Below are 16,545 nucleotides of genomic sequence, written 5' to 3' on the forward strand. Positions count from 1 at the left end.
GCGCCTGTAGTCCCAGCTGCTCAGGAGGCTGATGCAGGGGAATCACTTGAACCCGGGAAGCGGAGGTTGCAGTGAGCCGAGATAGCACCACTGCACTCAAGCCTGGCAAAAGAGCGAGACTCCATCTAAACAAAAAAAAAGGCTGGGTGCAGTGGCTCATGCCTGTAATCCCAGCACTTTGGGAAGCCGAGGTGGGTGGATAACCTGAGGTCAGGAGTTCGAGACCATCCTGACCAATATGGTGAAACCCCACCTCTACTAAAAATACAAAAATTAGCCGGGCGTGGTGGCACGCACCTGTAGTCTCAGCTACTCAGGAGGCTGAGAGGAGAATCACTTGATCCCAAGAGGCACAGGTTGCAGTGAGCCAAAAGCAGTGAGCGGAGATCACGCCACTGCACTCCAGCCTGGGCGACAGAGCAAGACTCTGTCTCAAAATAAACAAATAAATAAAATAAAATACAAAAAAAAAAAAAAAAAAAAACCAGCCAGGCGTGGTGGTGCATGCCTGTCCAAGCTACTCGGGAGGCTAAGGAGGATCACTTGAACCTGGGAGGTGGAGGTTGCAGTGAGCTGAGATCACGCCATTGCACTCCAGCCTGGGTGACAGAGCAAGACTCTGTCTCAAAAGAAAAAAAAAGAAAGAAAGAAAAAAAAGATTCAGTTTAGGACCCAGAAATGAGCAACAACGAATGAGACTGAGAAAGTCAACTGTGACATTTGGGAAGGAAAATGGCCAAGTAAGACAATGAACTGTGCCAGTTGTGATGCTTGGTATCTGTGTGCCCAATAGACTGAGGACCAACCCAGATCTCCAAGACAGGGGATTGGATTGGACCAGCATGGGTCTGGTGCCCATCCCAATCCAGTCATTTGTGGCTGTGGAAGGCGGGGGTCTTCTACCGGCCTTTGAAGGAACACCCTTTGTAGGGAGACCTAGGGGCATCTCTGAGAAAGGACAGGTTCCCCCAGAGGGCTTGTGTGTGCTCTTCCTCTCACCCTTGCCCTACCCTGTTACAGATTATCTGGGCAAAGGGCTTTGCCTGCTCAGATGAAGCCAGCATCACCCTGGGCAGGTTTCAGGCAACACTGGCCATCTGTAGAGGACTTTGAGGGGCCTTTTTTTTTTTTTTTTTTTGAGATAGAGTTTCACTCTGTTGCCCAGGCTGGAGTGCAGTGGCGTGATCTTGGCTCACTGCAATCTCCACCTCCCCATTTCAAGCGATTCTCCTGCCTCAGCATCCCGAGGAGCTGGGATTACAGGCGCCTGCCACCACACCCGGCTAATTTTTGTATTTTTAGTAGAGACGGGGTTTCACCATGCTGGCCATGTTGGTCTTGAACTCCTGACCTCGTGATCCGCCCACCTCAGCCTCCCAGTGCTGGGATTACAGGTGTGAGCCACCGTGCCTGGCCGAGGGGCCTCCATCTTTAAGTCAGCGCATCACCCTCATCCAGAGCTTTGTTGGGGGTTCAATGGTAGAATTTCTGCAGATCCCATGTGATGCTCAGTCGATACAACCCAAGAGTTCACTTTGCGGCACCGAATTCTGTCATAGTTAAGAGCACAGGCTCTGGAGTCAGACCTTGGGTTTGAATGCTAGCTCCTCTCTTCACTTGACTTAAGTAATCTGCCTTGGGCAAGTAATCTACCACCCCTGAGCCTCAGCTTCTTCACCTGCCAGAGTGAGGCAATGCATCAATTATCAATAAGGATGCCTTTGGTCGTAAGTGACAAAAGTCTGACCCCAAATGGCTTAAGCAACAAACAAACAAAAAGATAATTTGTTGGACCATGCAACTACAGTTCAGGGCGTGGATTTCAGGCATGGCTGGAACCAGGGGCTCAAAGAATGTGCCCAGGCTCTATTTTCCTTTCTCTATTTCTTGGCTCCGCTCCAGCCTTGCTTTCTCACATAGTCCTGAGATGGTTCAGCAGCTCCTAGAGCTACATCTTGACTCATTCACATACACAGTCTGTGTCTCAGAATTCCCAGGTAAAGTCTTCATCTTCATTGTGATTGGACCACTTGAGGTCACATGTCCAGACTTGATCCAATCACCATAACCCAGGCTGATAGAATAGTTTGAGCCAATTAGGGTTGACTTCCAGATCTGTGGGTGAAGTCAGCCCCATCCAATTGGTGACTAAGAAGTAGAGTGGGGAGTGGAATTTGGGAAGGCAGCGAACAAATAATACCTAACTCCGTAGAACACTTACCACCTGCCAACTACTATTCTGAGCACTTTGCATATATTAACTCTCTTACTGCTTAGAACAACCCAAGGAGTTGCGTCCTGACATCATTCCCATTTTACAAATGAGGAAACTGAGGCACAGGGAGCTTAAGTGGCTTGGTGACACTGCGAGGAAGTGGCAGAACTGGAAGCAGAGATCTTGGGACTTTTGTAAGAGGTGCCAGGACTGGCACATCCTAAGCCCTTCCACCTGCTGAGGATCATTCTTTAGGAAAAGCAGATAGGACGAGGTCTGGCTGGGTGAGAGGACTCCCGACTGCCTTCTCATCCTCCGCTTGTCTTTTCTGTCCACAGTGGGATGATTTCATGGAACTTGGCAGAAGCATCCCTGACACCCAACTGGAGCAGGTCATCGAGAGCCAGAAGGCGAATCAATGCGCAGTGCTCATCTACACTTCAGGGACCACAGGCATACCCAAGGGAGTGATGCTCAGTCATGACAACGTACGCCAAAGTCCCTTTGCTCTGGAGTGGTGGCCTTTGGGCTGTTTCTCTTGTTGGCTTCCAGGGGCAGGGTGGCATTCCAGGGTCTAGTACGCAGTGTGGCTCCTTCACCATTGGGGGTTAGAGAGTAGCGTAGTTGCTTCACTAGGGGGCAGCAGAGTGCAGTGATTGAGATCAAGGAATGCTGGCCATGTCAAAAGCAGAAAAATGTCTGGCAGGGTATGCACCCAGCAGACAATGATGATTCCTCTGTGTGAGTCAGGAAGGTTGTGTGTGTGTGTGTGTGTGTGTGTGTGTGTGTGTGTGTGTGTGTGTGTTTTGAGATGGGGTCCCCCTCTGTCACCCAGGCTGGAGTGCAGTGGCGCAATCTTGGCTCACTGCAACCTCTGCCTCCGTTCAAGTGATTTTCCTGCCTCAGCCTCCCAGGTAGCTGGGATTACAGGCACCCGCCACCATGCCTGGCTAATTTTTGTATGTTTATTAGAGACAGGGTTTCACCAAGTTGGCCAGGCTGGTCTTGAACTCCTGACCTCAGGTGATCCACCGCCTTGGCCTCCCAAAGTGCTGGGATTACAGGCATGAGCCACCACGCCCAGCCTACTTTATTTTTCAGTTGTGTGTGTGTGTGTGTGTGTGTGTGTTTTGTTTTGTTTTTTGAGACCGAGTCTGGCTCTGTGCCCCAGGCTGGAGTGCAGTGGCACTCCACTCACTGCAACCACTGCCTCCTGGGTTCAAGCAATTCTCGTGCCTCAGCCTCCTGAGTATCTGGGACTACAAGCCAGTGCCACCACACCCAACTAATTTTTTGTATTTTGGGTAGAGATGGAGTTTCACCACGTTGACCAGGCTGGTCTCAAACTCCTGACCTCAAGTGATCTGCCTGCCTCGGCCTCCCAAAGTGTTGGGATTACAGGCGTGAGCCACGGCACCTGGTCTGTTTTTACACTGTTTTTAGAGATGGGTTCTTACCATGTTGCCCAGGCTGGAGTGCAGTGACTACTCACAGGCACAATCATCGTGCACTTAAGCTTCAGACTCAACAGGCTCAAGTGATCCTTCTGCCTCAGCCTCCCAAGTAGCTGGGTCTACAGGTGCATGCCATCACACCTGGCCTGCTGGTTTTTAAATGAAGCATTTCTATAAAAGCATTCTTATAAATGCTTCCCTGCCCCCCCCTCAGCCTAGGGTAATAGTTACCAGCACACACTGGTGTCTGACCACCTCAGTGTTGGAATCCTGGCTTTGCTACTTGTAAGTAACCATGTAAGCTGGTGTGACATTGGTCATATGACATCACCAAACTGTGTGTCAGTTTGCCCATCTGTAAAATGGGGAGAGTAGAGTGCCCAATTCTGGCAGAGGGCCTGGCCCATGGAAGGTCAGCAATGGAAGATTGCAAAGGTCAGCCTCCACTTCCTTAATACACTGTCTCAGCTAGTGCTGTATAGCAAGGTGTGGAGCTAGGATCATCCCCCTGGGTCTGGAGGTCCCGATCCTAGATCCACACCCTGGAAATATTTTCTGAATTTCTCATTTTAACATGAATCCAAATCTTTTGCCAACACTGTCTCCTTCAGCAGAACTCCTTTCCTCCTCCTGAATCTTAGCTCAAGGCCTCTTAGAAGTTTTCTGATTTTTCTACAACTATGGTTTTTACTCTCCCACACTGTCTGTCTGAGCAATATCACGGGCCCAGGACTAAGGTATATATGTAAATTAAAACTTGGCTTCCTGTAAAATTTGATGCATAAATATATTTTGCTATAACAACAAGGAAAGCAGGCTTTAAGTTTGGCAATAAATCACTGGAGTACAAATTAAAAGTTCAGACATTACAGAAGCCCTTGGACTCAATTGTATGATGCATGATAGAGAAAAATTATTTTTGGCCCAGTCTCCATCATCGCTCCCCTGGACCTGTGTGGTTGCTTCCACCCCATCCGGTTACCCGCCTCCCACCCAACTCCCACCCTCACCCCCCCAGTCTATCGTCTCTACAGCCACCAGAGAGTGCCTGTGAGCACCTGAGTCAAGTCCCAATCCTCCTCTGTCTGCAGCCCTCCATGGCTCCCACTTCCCTCCAGGTAAAAGCCCAAGTCTCCTGAGGCCCACAAGGCACTGCAAGCCTAGCCCCATCTCCCTTCTCCTCTCCTCTCCTCCCTCTCTCCCCCTTGCTCACTCTGTTCTAGCCACATGGTCCTCCTTGCTGTTCCTCCAACACACCAGACACGTCCTGCCTCTTGGTCTTTGCATGAGCTCCGTGGGAAGTATTTTTCCACACAGCTTGTTCCCTCCCCTCCTTCGGGTGGGTCTCTGCTCAGTGTCACTTCCTCAGTGAAGCCCTCCCTAACTTCCATGTTTGAAATAGCAAACAATAAACCACCCCATTACTACCTAATTCCCATTTGGCTACTTTTTTTCTTCCTTAGAAAATTTTGACACTGTCATATTATAGGCTCATTTTTTTATCAGGAACATCAGCTCCTTGAGGTCAGGGGTTTTCTGTCTTATTCACTACTGTAACTGCAGTGCCTGATGAGCAGGAGGACTCAATCCACTTTTGGGAAATGAATGAATGAGGGAAATCTGATTAAACAGGATATTCCCCTCTATGCTGGCTAGTATTTATGCTCCTAGTGGCTGCATGTGTGGTAAGACATTGTCCTAGCACAGGCATTATGAGCATAGATCCTGGAGCAAGACTGCCCACTTTTTAAAGGGGCTGGTTTTTTTCTTATTAAGTTCCTTATAGATTCTGAATATTAGTCCTTTTTTATTTTTATTTTTTTTGAAACAGAGTCTTGCTCTGTCATCCAGGCTGGAGTACAGTGACACTATCTCGGCACACTGCAATGTCCACCTCCCAGGTTTAAACAATTCTCCTGCCTCAGCCTCCCAAGCAGCTGGGATTACAGGCACCCACCACCACACCTGGCTAATTTTTGTATTTTTAGTAGAGGTGGGGCTTCGCTATGTTGGGCAGGCTGGTCTCGAACTCCTGACTTCAAGTGATCCACCCACCTCAGCCTCCCAAAGTGTTGGAATTACAGGCGTGAGCCATGGCGCCTGGCCAATATTAGTCCTTTAATTGATGCACAGTTGCAAATATTTTCTCCTATTCTGTAGGTTGTCTTTACTCTGTTAATTGTTTCTTTTGCTGTGCAGAAGCTCTTAAGTCCCAATTGTCCATGTTTGGTTTTGTTGTATTTGTTTTTGTGGTCTTAGTCATAAATTCTCTGCCTAGCCCAATGTCTAGAAGAATTTTTCCTAGGTTTTCTTCTAGTTTCTTCATTCTTCTGCACATGGCTAGCCAGTTTTCCCAGCACCACTTAGTGAATAGGATGTCCTTCCCCATTGTTTATTTTTGTTGACTTTGTCAAAAATCAGTTGGTTGTGTGTGGCTTAATTTTTGAGTTCTCTATTCTGTTCCATTGATCTCTGTGCCTATTTTTGTACCAGTACCATGCTGTTTTAGTTACTATAGCCTTGTAGTATAATTTGAAGTCAGATAATGTGATGCCTCTAGCTGTGTTCTTTTTGCTTAGGATTGCTCTATTTGGGCTTTCTGATTCCATATAAATTTTAGAATTGTTTTATATAATTATGTGAAAAATCATATTGGTAATTTGATAGGAATTGTGATGAATCTGTAGATTGCTTTGGGCAGTATGGTCATGTTAACAATGTTGATTCTTCCTGTCAATGAGCATGGAATGCTTTTCCATTTGTGTCATCTGTGATTTCTTTCATCAGTGTTTTGAAAAGTTATTCTTGTAGAAGTCTTTCATCTCCTTGGTTAAATGTGTCTGTGGGTATTTTATTTTCTGTGTAGCTACTGTAAATGGGATTGAATTCTTGATTTGGTTCTCAACTTTAAGAATATTGGTGTATAGAAATGCTACTGATTTTTGTACATTGATTTTGTATCCTGAAACTTTATTGAAGTCATTTATCTAGGAGTGTTTTGGAGGAATCTTTAGGGTTTTCTAGATGTAGAATCATATCATTGGTGAACAGAGATAATTTGACTTCCTCTGTTCCTATTTTCCTATTCATACATCTTTTATTTCTTGCTTGTGCCTGACTGCTCTGGCTAGGACTTCTAGTACTATGTTGAATAGCAGTGGTGAAAGTGGATATCCTTGTCTTGTTTCAGTTCTTAGAGGGAATGCTTCCAACTTTTCCCCTTCAGTATGATGTTTGCTGCAGGTTTGTCATAGACAGCTCTTATTATTTTGGGGTATATTCCTTGATGCCTAGTTTGTTGGGGGTTCTTATCATAAAGAATGTTAGATTTTGTCAAATGCTTTTTCTGCAGCCATTGAGATGATCATATGGCTTTTGGTTTTAATTCTGTGTATGTGATGAATCACATTTATTGATTTGTGTATGTTGAACCATCCTTGCATCCCAGGAATAAAGCCCACTTAAAAAGTATCTTTATTTTCATTTGTTTCAAAGATTGTTTTTATTGCTTCCTTAATTTGTTTACCCAAAAGTCATTAAGGAGCAAGTTGCTTAGTTTCCATGTATTTGTGTGGTTTTGAGGGTTCCTCTTGGTATTGATTTCTAATTGTATTCCACTGTGGTCTGAGAAGATGCTTGGTATGATTTTGATTTTTTTTAATGTATTAAGACTTTCATTGTGGCCTAGCATGTGGTTAATCTTAGAGAACGTTCCATGTGCAGATGAGAAAAATGTATATTCAGAGGCCACTGGGTGGAGTGTTCTGAAGATGTCTATTAGGTCCATTTGGTCAACTGTCCAATTTAGTCTAGTATTTCTTTATTTTCTGCCTCAATGTTCTGTCTGTCAGTGGGGTGTTGAAGTCCCTCACAATTATTGTATGGCTATCTCTTAAGTCTAGTAGTACTTGTCTTATAAATCTGGGGGCTCTGATGTTGGGAGGGTGGTTAGATCTTCTGGTTGAATTTAACCCTTTATCATTATATAATGCCTTTCTTTGTCTTTTTTTTTTCTTAACTGTCATTAGTTTACAATCTGTTTTATTGGATAAAACAGTAGCACCCTCTCATCTTATTTGTTTTCTGTTTGCGTGACAGATCTTTCTCCATCCCTTTACTTTGAGCCTCTGAGTGTCACTGCATGTGAGATGGGTCTCTTGAAGGCAGCAGCAGGTTGGGTCTTATTTATTATTATTTTTTATCAAATTTGTCACTCTGTCTTTTAAGTGCTGTATTTAGGATGTTTATGTTCAAGGTTAATATTGATATGTGAGGTTTTGTTCCTGTCACAGTGTTTTTAGCAAGTTGCTTTGTATTCTTGATTGTTTAGTTGCTTTATAGGGTCTGTGGGCTTTGTGCTTACATGTACTTTTATGGTAGCAAGTATTCTTCTTTTGTTTTCATGTTTAGAACTCCTTTGAGCATTTCTTTTCAGGCTGATCTAGTGATGACAAATTCCTTTACATTTGCTTATCTGAGAAATATTTTATTTCCCATTTATGAAACTTAGTTTAGTGGGATATAAAATTATTGGCTGGCATTTAGTTTTCTTTAAGAAGGCTAAAAATGGGCCCTCAATCTCTTCTGGGTTGTGAGGTTTCTGCTAAGAAATCCACTGTACGTCTGATGGAATTTCCTTTATATGTAATTTGGCCCTTTTCTCTAGCTGCCTTTAAGATTTTTTTTTTTTCTACATTGACCTTGGTCTGATGACTATATGCCTCGGGGGTGGCCATATTGTGTAGCATCTCACAGGAGTTCTCTGGATTTCTCATATCTAGATGTTGACCTCTCTGGCAAGATTAGGTAAATTTTCCTGTATTACTCCCTCAAATATGTTTTCCAAGTTGCTTAATTTTTCTTCTTTTCTCTCAGGAATGCATTTAAGTCACAGGTTTGGTTGCTTTACATAATCCCACATTTCTCAAATACTTTGGGTTTTTTATTTCTTTTTTCTTTACTTTTGTCTGAGTTGTTTGAAAGACCATTCTTCAAGCTCTGAAATTCTTTCTTCTGCTTGGTCTAGTCTAACTATATTTTTAAATTTCTATAGTGAAATTTTCAATTCCAGAAGTTCAATTTGGTTTTTTCTTAATATATCTATGTTGTATTTCATATATTGAAGTGTTCTTCTAGTTTCCTTATATTGGTTTCCAACTTTCTCTTGGATCTCATTAAGTTTCCTTCCAATTCATATTTTGAATTCTTTATATGTCATTTCAAACATTTCAGTCTGATGAGGACCCATTGCTAGAGAACTGGTGAGATTCTTTGGAGGTGTTGAAACACTCTGGCTTTTTCTACTGCCAGATTTCTTGCACTGATTCCTTCTTATCTGAGGGAGCTGTCACTTCTTGTTTTTGAATCTTCTATTGTTTGGATGGGGCTTTTGTATTTTTTAATTCTAGTTTCCCTTGAGGGTATGGCTGTGGTGTATGTTGTGTATGATTGTATGGCCTTGCTTCTGAGTGCTTTTGGGGGCCAAAGGTCTGTATGGGTTCCACGGTTGTGGACAGCTTCTGTGCAGTGGCTAAGGTCTGTACGGGTTCCATGGTTGTGGACAGCTTCCATGCAGCGGCTAAGGTCTGTACGGGTTCCATGGTTGTGGACAGCTTCTGTGCAGTGGCTAAGGTCTGTACGGGTTCCATGGTTGTGGACAGCTTCTGTGCAGTGGCTAAGGTCTGTACGGGTTCCATGGTTGTGGACAGCTTCTGTGCAGTGGCTAAGGTCTGTACGGGTTCCATGGTTGTGGACAGCTTCTGTGCAGTGGCTAAGGTCTGTACGGGTTCCATGGTTGTGGACAGCTTCTGTGCAGTGGCTAAGGTCTATATGGGTTCCATGGTTGTGGACAGCTTCTATGCAGTGGCTTTCTCAGATGCTGCTTGTTGTAATGATGTAATGGACATAACAGCCAACACTATCTCCTGCAGGACTGAGGGTGTGGAGGTCTCAGGAGGCTTATCTCATGCACTGTCAATAAACCCTTCCAGTAGCAAGATTTTTGTTTGGTGGTGCAGTGCAGGATGCAGTCCAGTAGATCGCACTTAAAAGTTAGAACCAGCAGGTAGGCTGGTGCCAAGTAGGCATGCATACCCTGATGGAGGTAGCAGGAAGAGATCATGATGGGGTGCACTGAGGTCTCAGGGGTAGGGGCAGGGAGTGCACCAGCTCCTTGTCCTGAGCCAGCAGGAATGCAGTCCGCTTCTCTATCACACCCCTGTCATGGGGCTCACAATCTTCTCTTTATAAAGGCTTCATCCTTTAGTTCCTGGCAGCAGTGTGGGGTGGGAGGGCAGGTGGGAAATGACCCCTTCTCCGCGTCTTTTCCCAGGCATGGGTGCTGCCCACTCCAGTGGTTTGTGCCACATCCACATTTCCTTTGTCCCAAGGGGGGCTTTGGTGGGCTGTGTTCTCCTCCTCCTTTAGGGGCTACCCATGCCAAGGGTTAGATCTTCAGGGATCCTGCGGCCCCCCAGAGGCTCACTGGTCCCTTGTGCTTGCCAAAGTCACAGCGCGTTGTGGGGTATGTTTGTGGGGAATCTGGTGGTGCAGTGGGTCAAGGGCAGAGAATCCCCAGGCAGGGCAGTGGCACCACAGGTGCACAACCAGTGTGGTGCCTGCTGTCTCAGTTCAGGTCTGAGGGGAGTGTGGGCATGCCTGTGTGAACTGACCACCTGGTTCTCTGTCCCTGGGAAGCTCTCTAATCAGCACCGATGGTGTTGGCCTGCGTTGCAAGGGCAGAGGAGCTCCCTGAGAGTTTAGTGACCAGGATATTGTCAAAGGGGAGTGGGAAGCAAAGAAGCACTCCCACCTATCCTTTCCATGGGGCTCTGAGTTCCTCAGGAGCTGATCTTTGCCAGGCCCTTGCAGCTTTCCTTTCCTACGCCGCAGCTTCTTCCTGTGGGCACTCCAAGAGGTCCTGCCTCTCCTTCCTCCATTTTCAGTTCAAAACATATCCATTTACCAGTAACTTTGATCTTCTTCCTGACAACTGACATCTGATGTCCCTTGTCAGCCATCACGTATCAATACACTGTTAGCAAGTGGCAGATTCTCATTCATATCCTTCTGGTTCCAAACCACAAGGCTTTCCACAATAGGGAAGATGACACTTGTCAGCCAGGCTGAGCCCAAGCCACAGGGCTCTGGGCAGGGTCATGCTGTCCGTGGGTAGCTTACAGGACCAACATGAGGACATCACTCTTGAACTTTTTTTTTTTTTTTCTTTTGAGACAGAGTCTGCTCTGTCACTCAGGTTGGAGAGCAGTGGCACAATCTCGACTCACTGCAACCTCTGCCTCCCAATTTCAAGCGATTCCCCCACCTCAGCCTCCTGAGTAGCAGGGATTACAGACGTGTGCCAACACACCCATCTAATTTTTGTATTATTAGTAGAGACGGGGTTTCACCACGTTGGCCAGGCTGGTCTCGAACTCCTGACCTCAGGTGATCCACCCGCCTTGGCCTCCCAAAGTGCTGGGATTACAAACATGAGCCACCACGCTTGGCCATCACTCTTAAACTTCTTAACCTGGTGGCTGACTCCCCCAATAGCAAGTGGTCCCAAAGATTTGTCAGTCCCAGAATTTCCACAGCATCCCTTCTGCTCCTGTCAGTCAAAACAAATCACTGGACCAATTCTGTCTCAAAGGAAAGAGAAACAAATTCCACCTCAGAATGGGAGGAGTAGCAGAGAATCTGCAGCTCTGTTTAATCTACCACATATACATAAAATGCTTAGAACAATGCCTGGCATACAGGAAGCCATGTCAAGGATAGCTATTAATATTGTATTTGGCTGGGTGCAGTGGCTTATGTATGTAATCCCAGCACTTTGGGAGGCCGAGACAGGAGGATTGCTTGAAGCCAGGATTGTTTGAGAGAAGCCTGGGAAACACAGCAAGACCTCATCTCTACAAAAATGTTTTAAAAATTAGCTGGGCATGGTGGCACATGCCTGTAGTCCCAGCTATTCGGGAGGCTGAAGTGAGAAGATCCCTTGAGCCCAGGAGTTCGAGGCTGCAGTGAGCTATGATGCTGCCACTGCACTCCAGCCTGGGTGACAGAGTGAGGCCCTGTCTCATCATCATCTTTACAGCAAGAAGTTAAAGGTAGCCTTAGATTCTCGCCAGATGTCTACAGCTCAGTGTTTCTCCCGTGTAGGGAACACTATGTTCAGTGCTCACATAAACACATTTTAACCCCTCACTAAAACCCCATGAGGAAAATTTTGTCACTAACCCTTTTACAGATGAGAAAACTGAGGCTCAGACAGAGGAAATTACTTGGTCAAGATCACAGAGCAAGGGAAGCTCTGAACTGAGATCTGAACCAGGAGTGTCTAAACCATTGTACATCATAGACTATACACAACAAGCCCCTTCTCTCAACAAGTGTGCTAGGTTCCTTGAATCCTGGACTGTGCATGACAAGGTTTATGGGAGCCTTCATCCTGAGCCCAGGGAAAGAAGTGGAACTAGCCTTGAGGGATATTTTGGGCTGACTGCTTTATGTCCTTTACTGCAGTTAACCATTCCTTCTATTTCCTCATTCATTCAACAAAAATTCATTGAGCACCTAGTATGTACTGGGGAATATTCCAGGAGCAGGGGAAACAGCAGCAAACAAGACAGACTCAATCTGGACCTTGGGAACAGATAAGAAATGAACAAATGAAAACATTCAGTTTGTGTGACATGGTACGTACAGACTTAGGCAGTCAATGGCACTTTCACCTTAGATGGTGTGAGATGGCCCTTCTAAGGAAGTGACATTTCAGCTGAGACTTAATGTTCAAGAAGTAGCCAGCCATGGGGGTGGGGGGCGGTGAGGGAAAAGGCTGAAGAAAGAGCATTCCAAGCAGAGGGAATAGCCAGTCCAAAGGCCCTGAGGCTGGACCATGCCTGATGCATTGGAGCAACAGCGAGGAGGTCTGGGTGGCTGGATTAATGAAGTAACTATTCACCAGAGATTTATGACACTAGTGAGAAATATAAGTGACAAAATTATAGGTACACTAAAACTTTACATCTACGTATGCATTGGAGAAAGAAAAATGCTAATAATGCTAATTACTGGGGTGTTTATATGATGGGATTATGGGTAGCCTTTTTGTTTGTTTGACCATGTTGGTTCCATAGTTCTATATTGGACCTGAGAAGCCTCTGTCCCCACTTTAAAGAAGAGGCAATAAAGGCCACGAGGGATTTTAAGGAAATAGCCCAAATGTCTAGCAAACAGTGGAGTCAGGGTTTGACTCTGGGACACTTGCTGAATCCAGTTTTCTGAGTTCTGTCGTTGGACCCAAGGAAGTCTGCAACCTCCCTACTCCTAAAGCTGCCTGCTAAATTTTGCAACTCCTCCTAACTTCAGGCAAGTTAGTTAAGGACTCTGTGCTTCTGTTTTCACATAATTCTCCCTGATTAAAAAAACCGTTAGACCTGGGGCTTTACCCAAAAAAATCTGTTGAATGATTAACAACCATCTACTCACCTGGGCTACCCAAGAGGCTGAAGTGGGGGCCCCAGGTCCTTACTCGATCTTACCTTGAGAGCATCTGCTTGAGCAAAGTATGTGAGCACCCCAATCTTTATGGGTACCCAGATGTCCATCATCTGTGCTGCAATGTGGCTGAGTGGGAGGTAGCTGACCACCGTCTCATGCTTGTCTGTCAGTTGAAAGTCCTTTGCCACTGCTCCTGCCATCCACGTGATCTGTAACATAAGGGACAATCCAAGGTGCCTTATACTGACTTATGAAAAAACAACACACACACACACACACACGCACTCAGCCAGACTGCAGCACAGACGATGGACATCTGGGTACCCATAAAGATCAGGGCACTCACATACTTTAGGCTTAAGCACATGCTCTCAAGGTAAGATCGAATAAGGACCTAGGGCCCCCACTTCATCCTCTTGGGCAGCCCAGATGAGTAGATGGTTGTTAATCATTTGACAGATTTTTTGGGTGAAGCTCCAAAAATTTTGGGAGAATTATAGTTACCAACCCCCAGGTGTTATGATGATTAAATGACTTGGTGTTTGTAAAGTATGAAGACAGTGTCTTGGTCATAGTAGGTGCTTTATAAGTGTTTACTTAATTAGTTTATTTATTTAGCTAAATACATTTAAAATCGCCCTCCAGGCTGGGCATGGTCGCTCACATCTGTAAACCTAGCACTTTGGGAGGCTGAGGCGGGAGGTCGCTGGAGGCCAGGAGTTTGAGGCCAAGCTGGAAAACATAGTGAGACCCCCTCTCTACAAAAAAAGTTAAAAAAAAATTAGCTGGGTGTGGTGGTGTGTGCCTATAGTACCAGTTACTCAGGAGGCTGAGATGGGAAGATTCCTTGAACCCAGGAGTTTGAGGCTGCAGTGAGCTGTGATCACACCACTGCACTCCAGTCTGGGTGAGGCCCTGTCTGAAAAATAAATAAAAATTTAAAAATAAAATGGCCCTTCTATGAGGGTGAGGCACCTTGAATTGTCCCTTATGTTACAGATCACGTGGATTGCAGGAGCAGTGACAAAGGACTTTCAACTGACAGACAAGCATGAGACGGTGGTTAGCTACCTCCCACTCAGCCACATTGCAGCACAGATGATGGACATCTGGGTACCCATAAAGATTGGGGCGCTCACATACTTTGCTCAAGCAGATGCTCTCAAGGTAAGATTGAGTAAGGACCTGGGGCTCCCACTTCATCCTCTTGGGCAGCCCAGGTGAGTAGATGGTTGTTAATCATTCAACAGATTTTTTGGGTGAAGCCCCATGTCTAACGGTTTTATCTCTGCCCTCATCTTAATGCTCTATTTAGAAGCACTAAAAACAAGACCAGGCACAGTGGCTCAATCTGTAATCCCAGCACTCTGGGAGGCCAAGACGGGCAGATTGCTTGAGCTCAGGAGTTGAGACCAGCCTGAGCAAGATGGCGAAACCCTATCTCTACAAAAACCAATAATAATAGTAAATTTTTCTAAAAAACAAAAAACACCTGACCAAATAAAACAACTTTTTTTTTTAACCAGCTGGCTACATTCTCCTAGTTTTTATCTTTATCCAAGTCAGCTCATCCATGTATGGTTATGTAGATTGAACACTGAACAACCCAAGACAAAGATGTACTTGGTATTGAAAGTAAAGAGTGTGTGTGTGTGTGTGTGTGTGTGTGTGTGTGTGTTTATAAGTCAGTATTCCCAAATCTAAAAAGCTCCAAAAAACAGGAGTTTTTGGCAGCAAAGTCTGATCTGAATTGATAAGATGTTGTTTGTGGTCTTCATTTTATTCCACTTACTGGGATTATGCATATATTTGTAGAATTTTTATACTACCTTTTCTTGACTTATACCCTTTAAGTATTATCTTTTGCCTTTCTATTGTGGTGAGGATTTAGCTCCCTTCCTCTCCCGTCTTCTCATTTCTCCTTCCCCATTCTCTCAACATAAATTATTCTTAGTTAACTGAGCCAAGTAGTTTATCATATGATTCCATTTCCTGCTTGGTACAACTTTTTGTTTTTCCCAGAATTAAGTTGCCTTTCTTTTCCAGTTTGGTGAAGTTTTTGCATACATGTCCAGTTGCTCCATCTGATCTGTCACATGCTTATCAATAGTCTCCAAATGTTCAAATATTCATTGCATTATTATTATTATTATTATTATTATTATTATTATTATTATCTGAGATGGAGTCTTGCTCTGTTGCCCAGGCTGGAGTTGCAGTGCCATGATCTCGGCCCACTGCAACCTCTGTCTTCCGGGGTCAAGCAATTCTCGTGCCTCAGCCTCCCAAGTAGCTGGAACTGCAGGCCTGTGCCACCATGCCTGGCTGATTTTTGTATTTTTAGTAGAGATGGGGTTTCACAATTTTGGCCAGACTGGTCTCAAACTCCTGACCTCAGGTGAGCCTTGGCCTCCCAAAGTGCTGGGATTACAGGCATGAGCCACTGCACCCAGCTTCATTGCATTATTTTTTTCCTCCATCCTTTTGCACTTAGCTGGACTGTTGTTTTAGGTTGTCTTAGGTTGGGTACCCTAGAAGCAAAATCTGAGTTGGAGATCTTTGTGATTTATCAATGGGGAGCTCTCAGGTGAAAACCAAAAGGAAGTGAGGAGAGAAGGATAGGCTGGGGGAAAAAACAAGAAAGGACGTACATTCAGCTGGATTGTAACTTCAGACTGATCCCATAGGAAGCTCTGAGGCATGAATGACACCAGAGTTGTTCCACTTTGAGGCAAGGAGGCTGTGCTTTTGTAACCCCAACTCAGATAGTCATTGGCTGTGGGCTCAGGCATCCATGTGGGATAGGGAGCATAACTTCCCAGTTATTTCTAAGTAAGGGCGGTTTTCTGAAAAAGAGGGAACCGTGGGCCACTAGAGATCTGATAGGACATCAACAGCATCTTCTACAAGCTGCCATACAGGGATATCCCTTCTTCCCACTCCTGGGTTGGATCCCCTATTTTCTGGGGTCTTTGCCTTCTTTTTTGGATTATTCCTTGATTTAGCTGGATATCATTCATTGGTAGGTTTTGCAAAGTAGTTATGTGAGAGAACACTTTGATTTCTTTTCTAAATATTGTTTTTTTTGTTGTTGTTTTTTTTTTAGAGACAAGGTCGTTCTCTGTCACCCAGCCTGGAATGCAGTGGCATGATCATAGCTTACTGCAGCCTTAAATTCCTGGGCTCAAAGGATCCTCCCACCTCAGCCTCCCCTGTAGCCAGAACTACAGGCATGTGCCACCATGCCTGACTAATTTGTTTTACAGTGATTTTCTACACGTCTAGACTTTGCAAACGGAGCTAGAAAAGAACTCTGACATTTTCCCCAAGTTACATTCCCTGAATTAGTTTCCTGTTAATTCCACAACAAAT

At 45.0% G+C, this 16,545-nt stretch overlaps 2 protein-coding genes across 10 annotated transcripts in view; one reads left to right on the forward strand and one right to left on the reverse strand.

The window, feature by feature from the left end:
- The window catches only part of RFX2 (regulatory factor X2), a 207,384-nt gene that overhangs the window by 170,710 nt on the left and 20,129 nt on the right, over positions 1-16,545 (reverse strand). For both annotated transcript variants that reach the window (XM_063599798.1, XM_063599796.1), the window contains exon 2: positions 13,215-13,382. The gene's annotated coding sequence lies outside the window, so the exon portion shown is untranslated. The remainder of the gene's footprint in view (positions 1-13,214; positions 13,383-16,545) is intronic.
- ACSBG2 (acyl-CoA synthetase bubblegum family member 2) overlaps positions 1-16,545 on the forward strand; it is a 60,566-nt gene that overhangs the window by 27,045 nt on the left and 16,976 nt on the right. For all 8 annotated transcript variants that reach the window (XM_057300687.2, XM_003819327.5, XM_055104054.2 and 5 more), the window contains 2 exons: positions 2,554-2,703; positions 14,173-14,340. In XM_057300687.2, the coding sequence (XP_057156670.2) occupies positions 2,554-2,703; positions 14,173-14,340 (318 nt within the window). The remainder of the gene's footprint in view (positions 1-2,553; positions 2,704-14,172; positions 14,341-16,545) is intronic.

Source organism: Pan paniscus, chromosome 20 (assembly GCF_029289425.2).
Source record: "Pan paniscus chromosome 20, NHGRI_mPanPan1-v2.0_pri, whole genome shotgun sequence".
Lineage (NCBI taxonomy): Eukaryota > Metazoa > Chordata > Mammalia > Primates > Hominidae > Pan > Pan paniscus.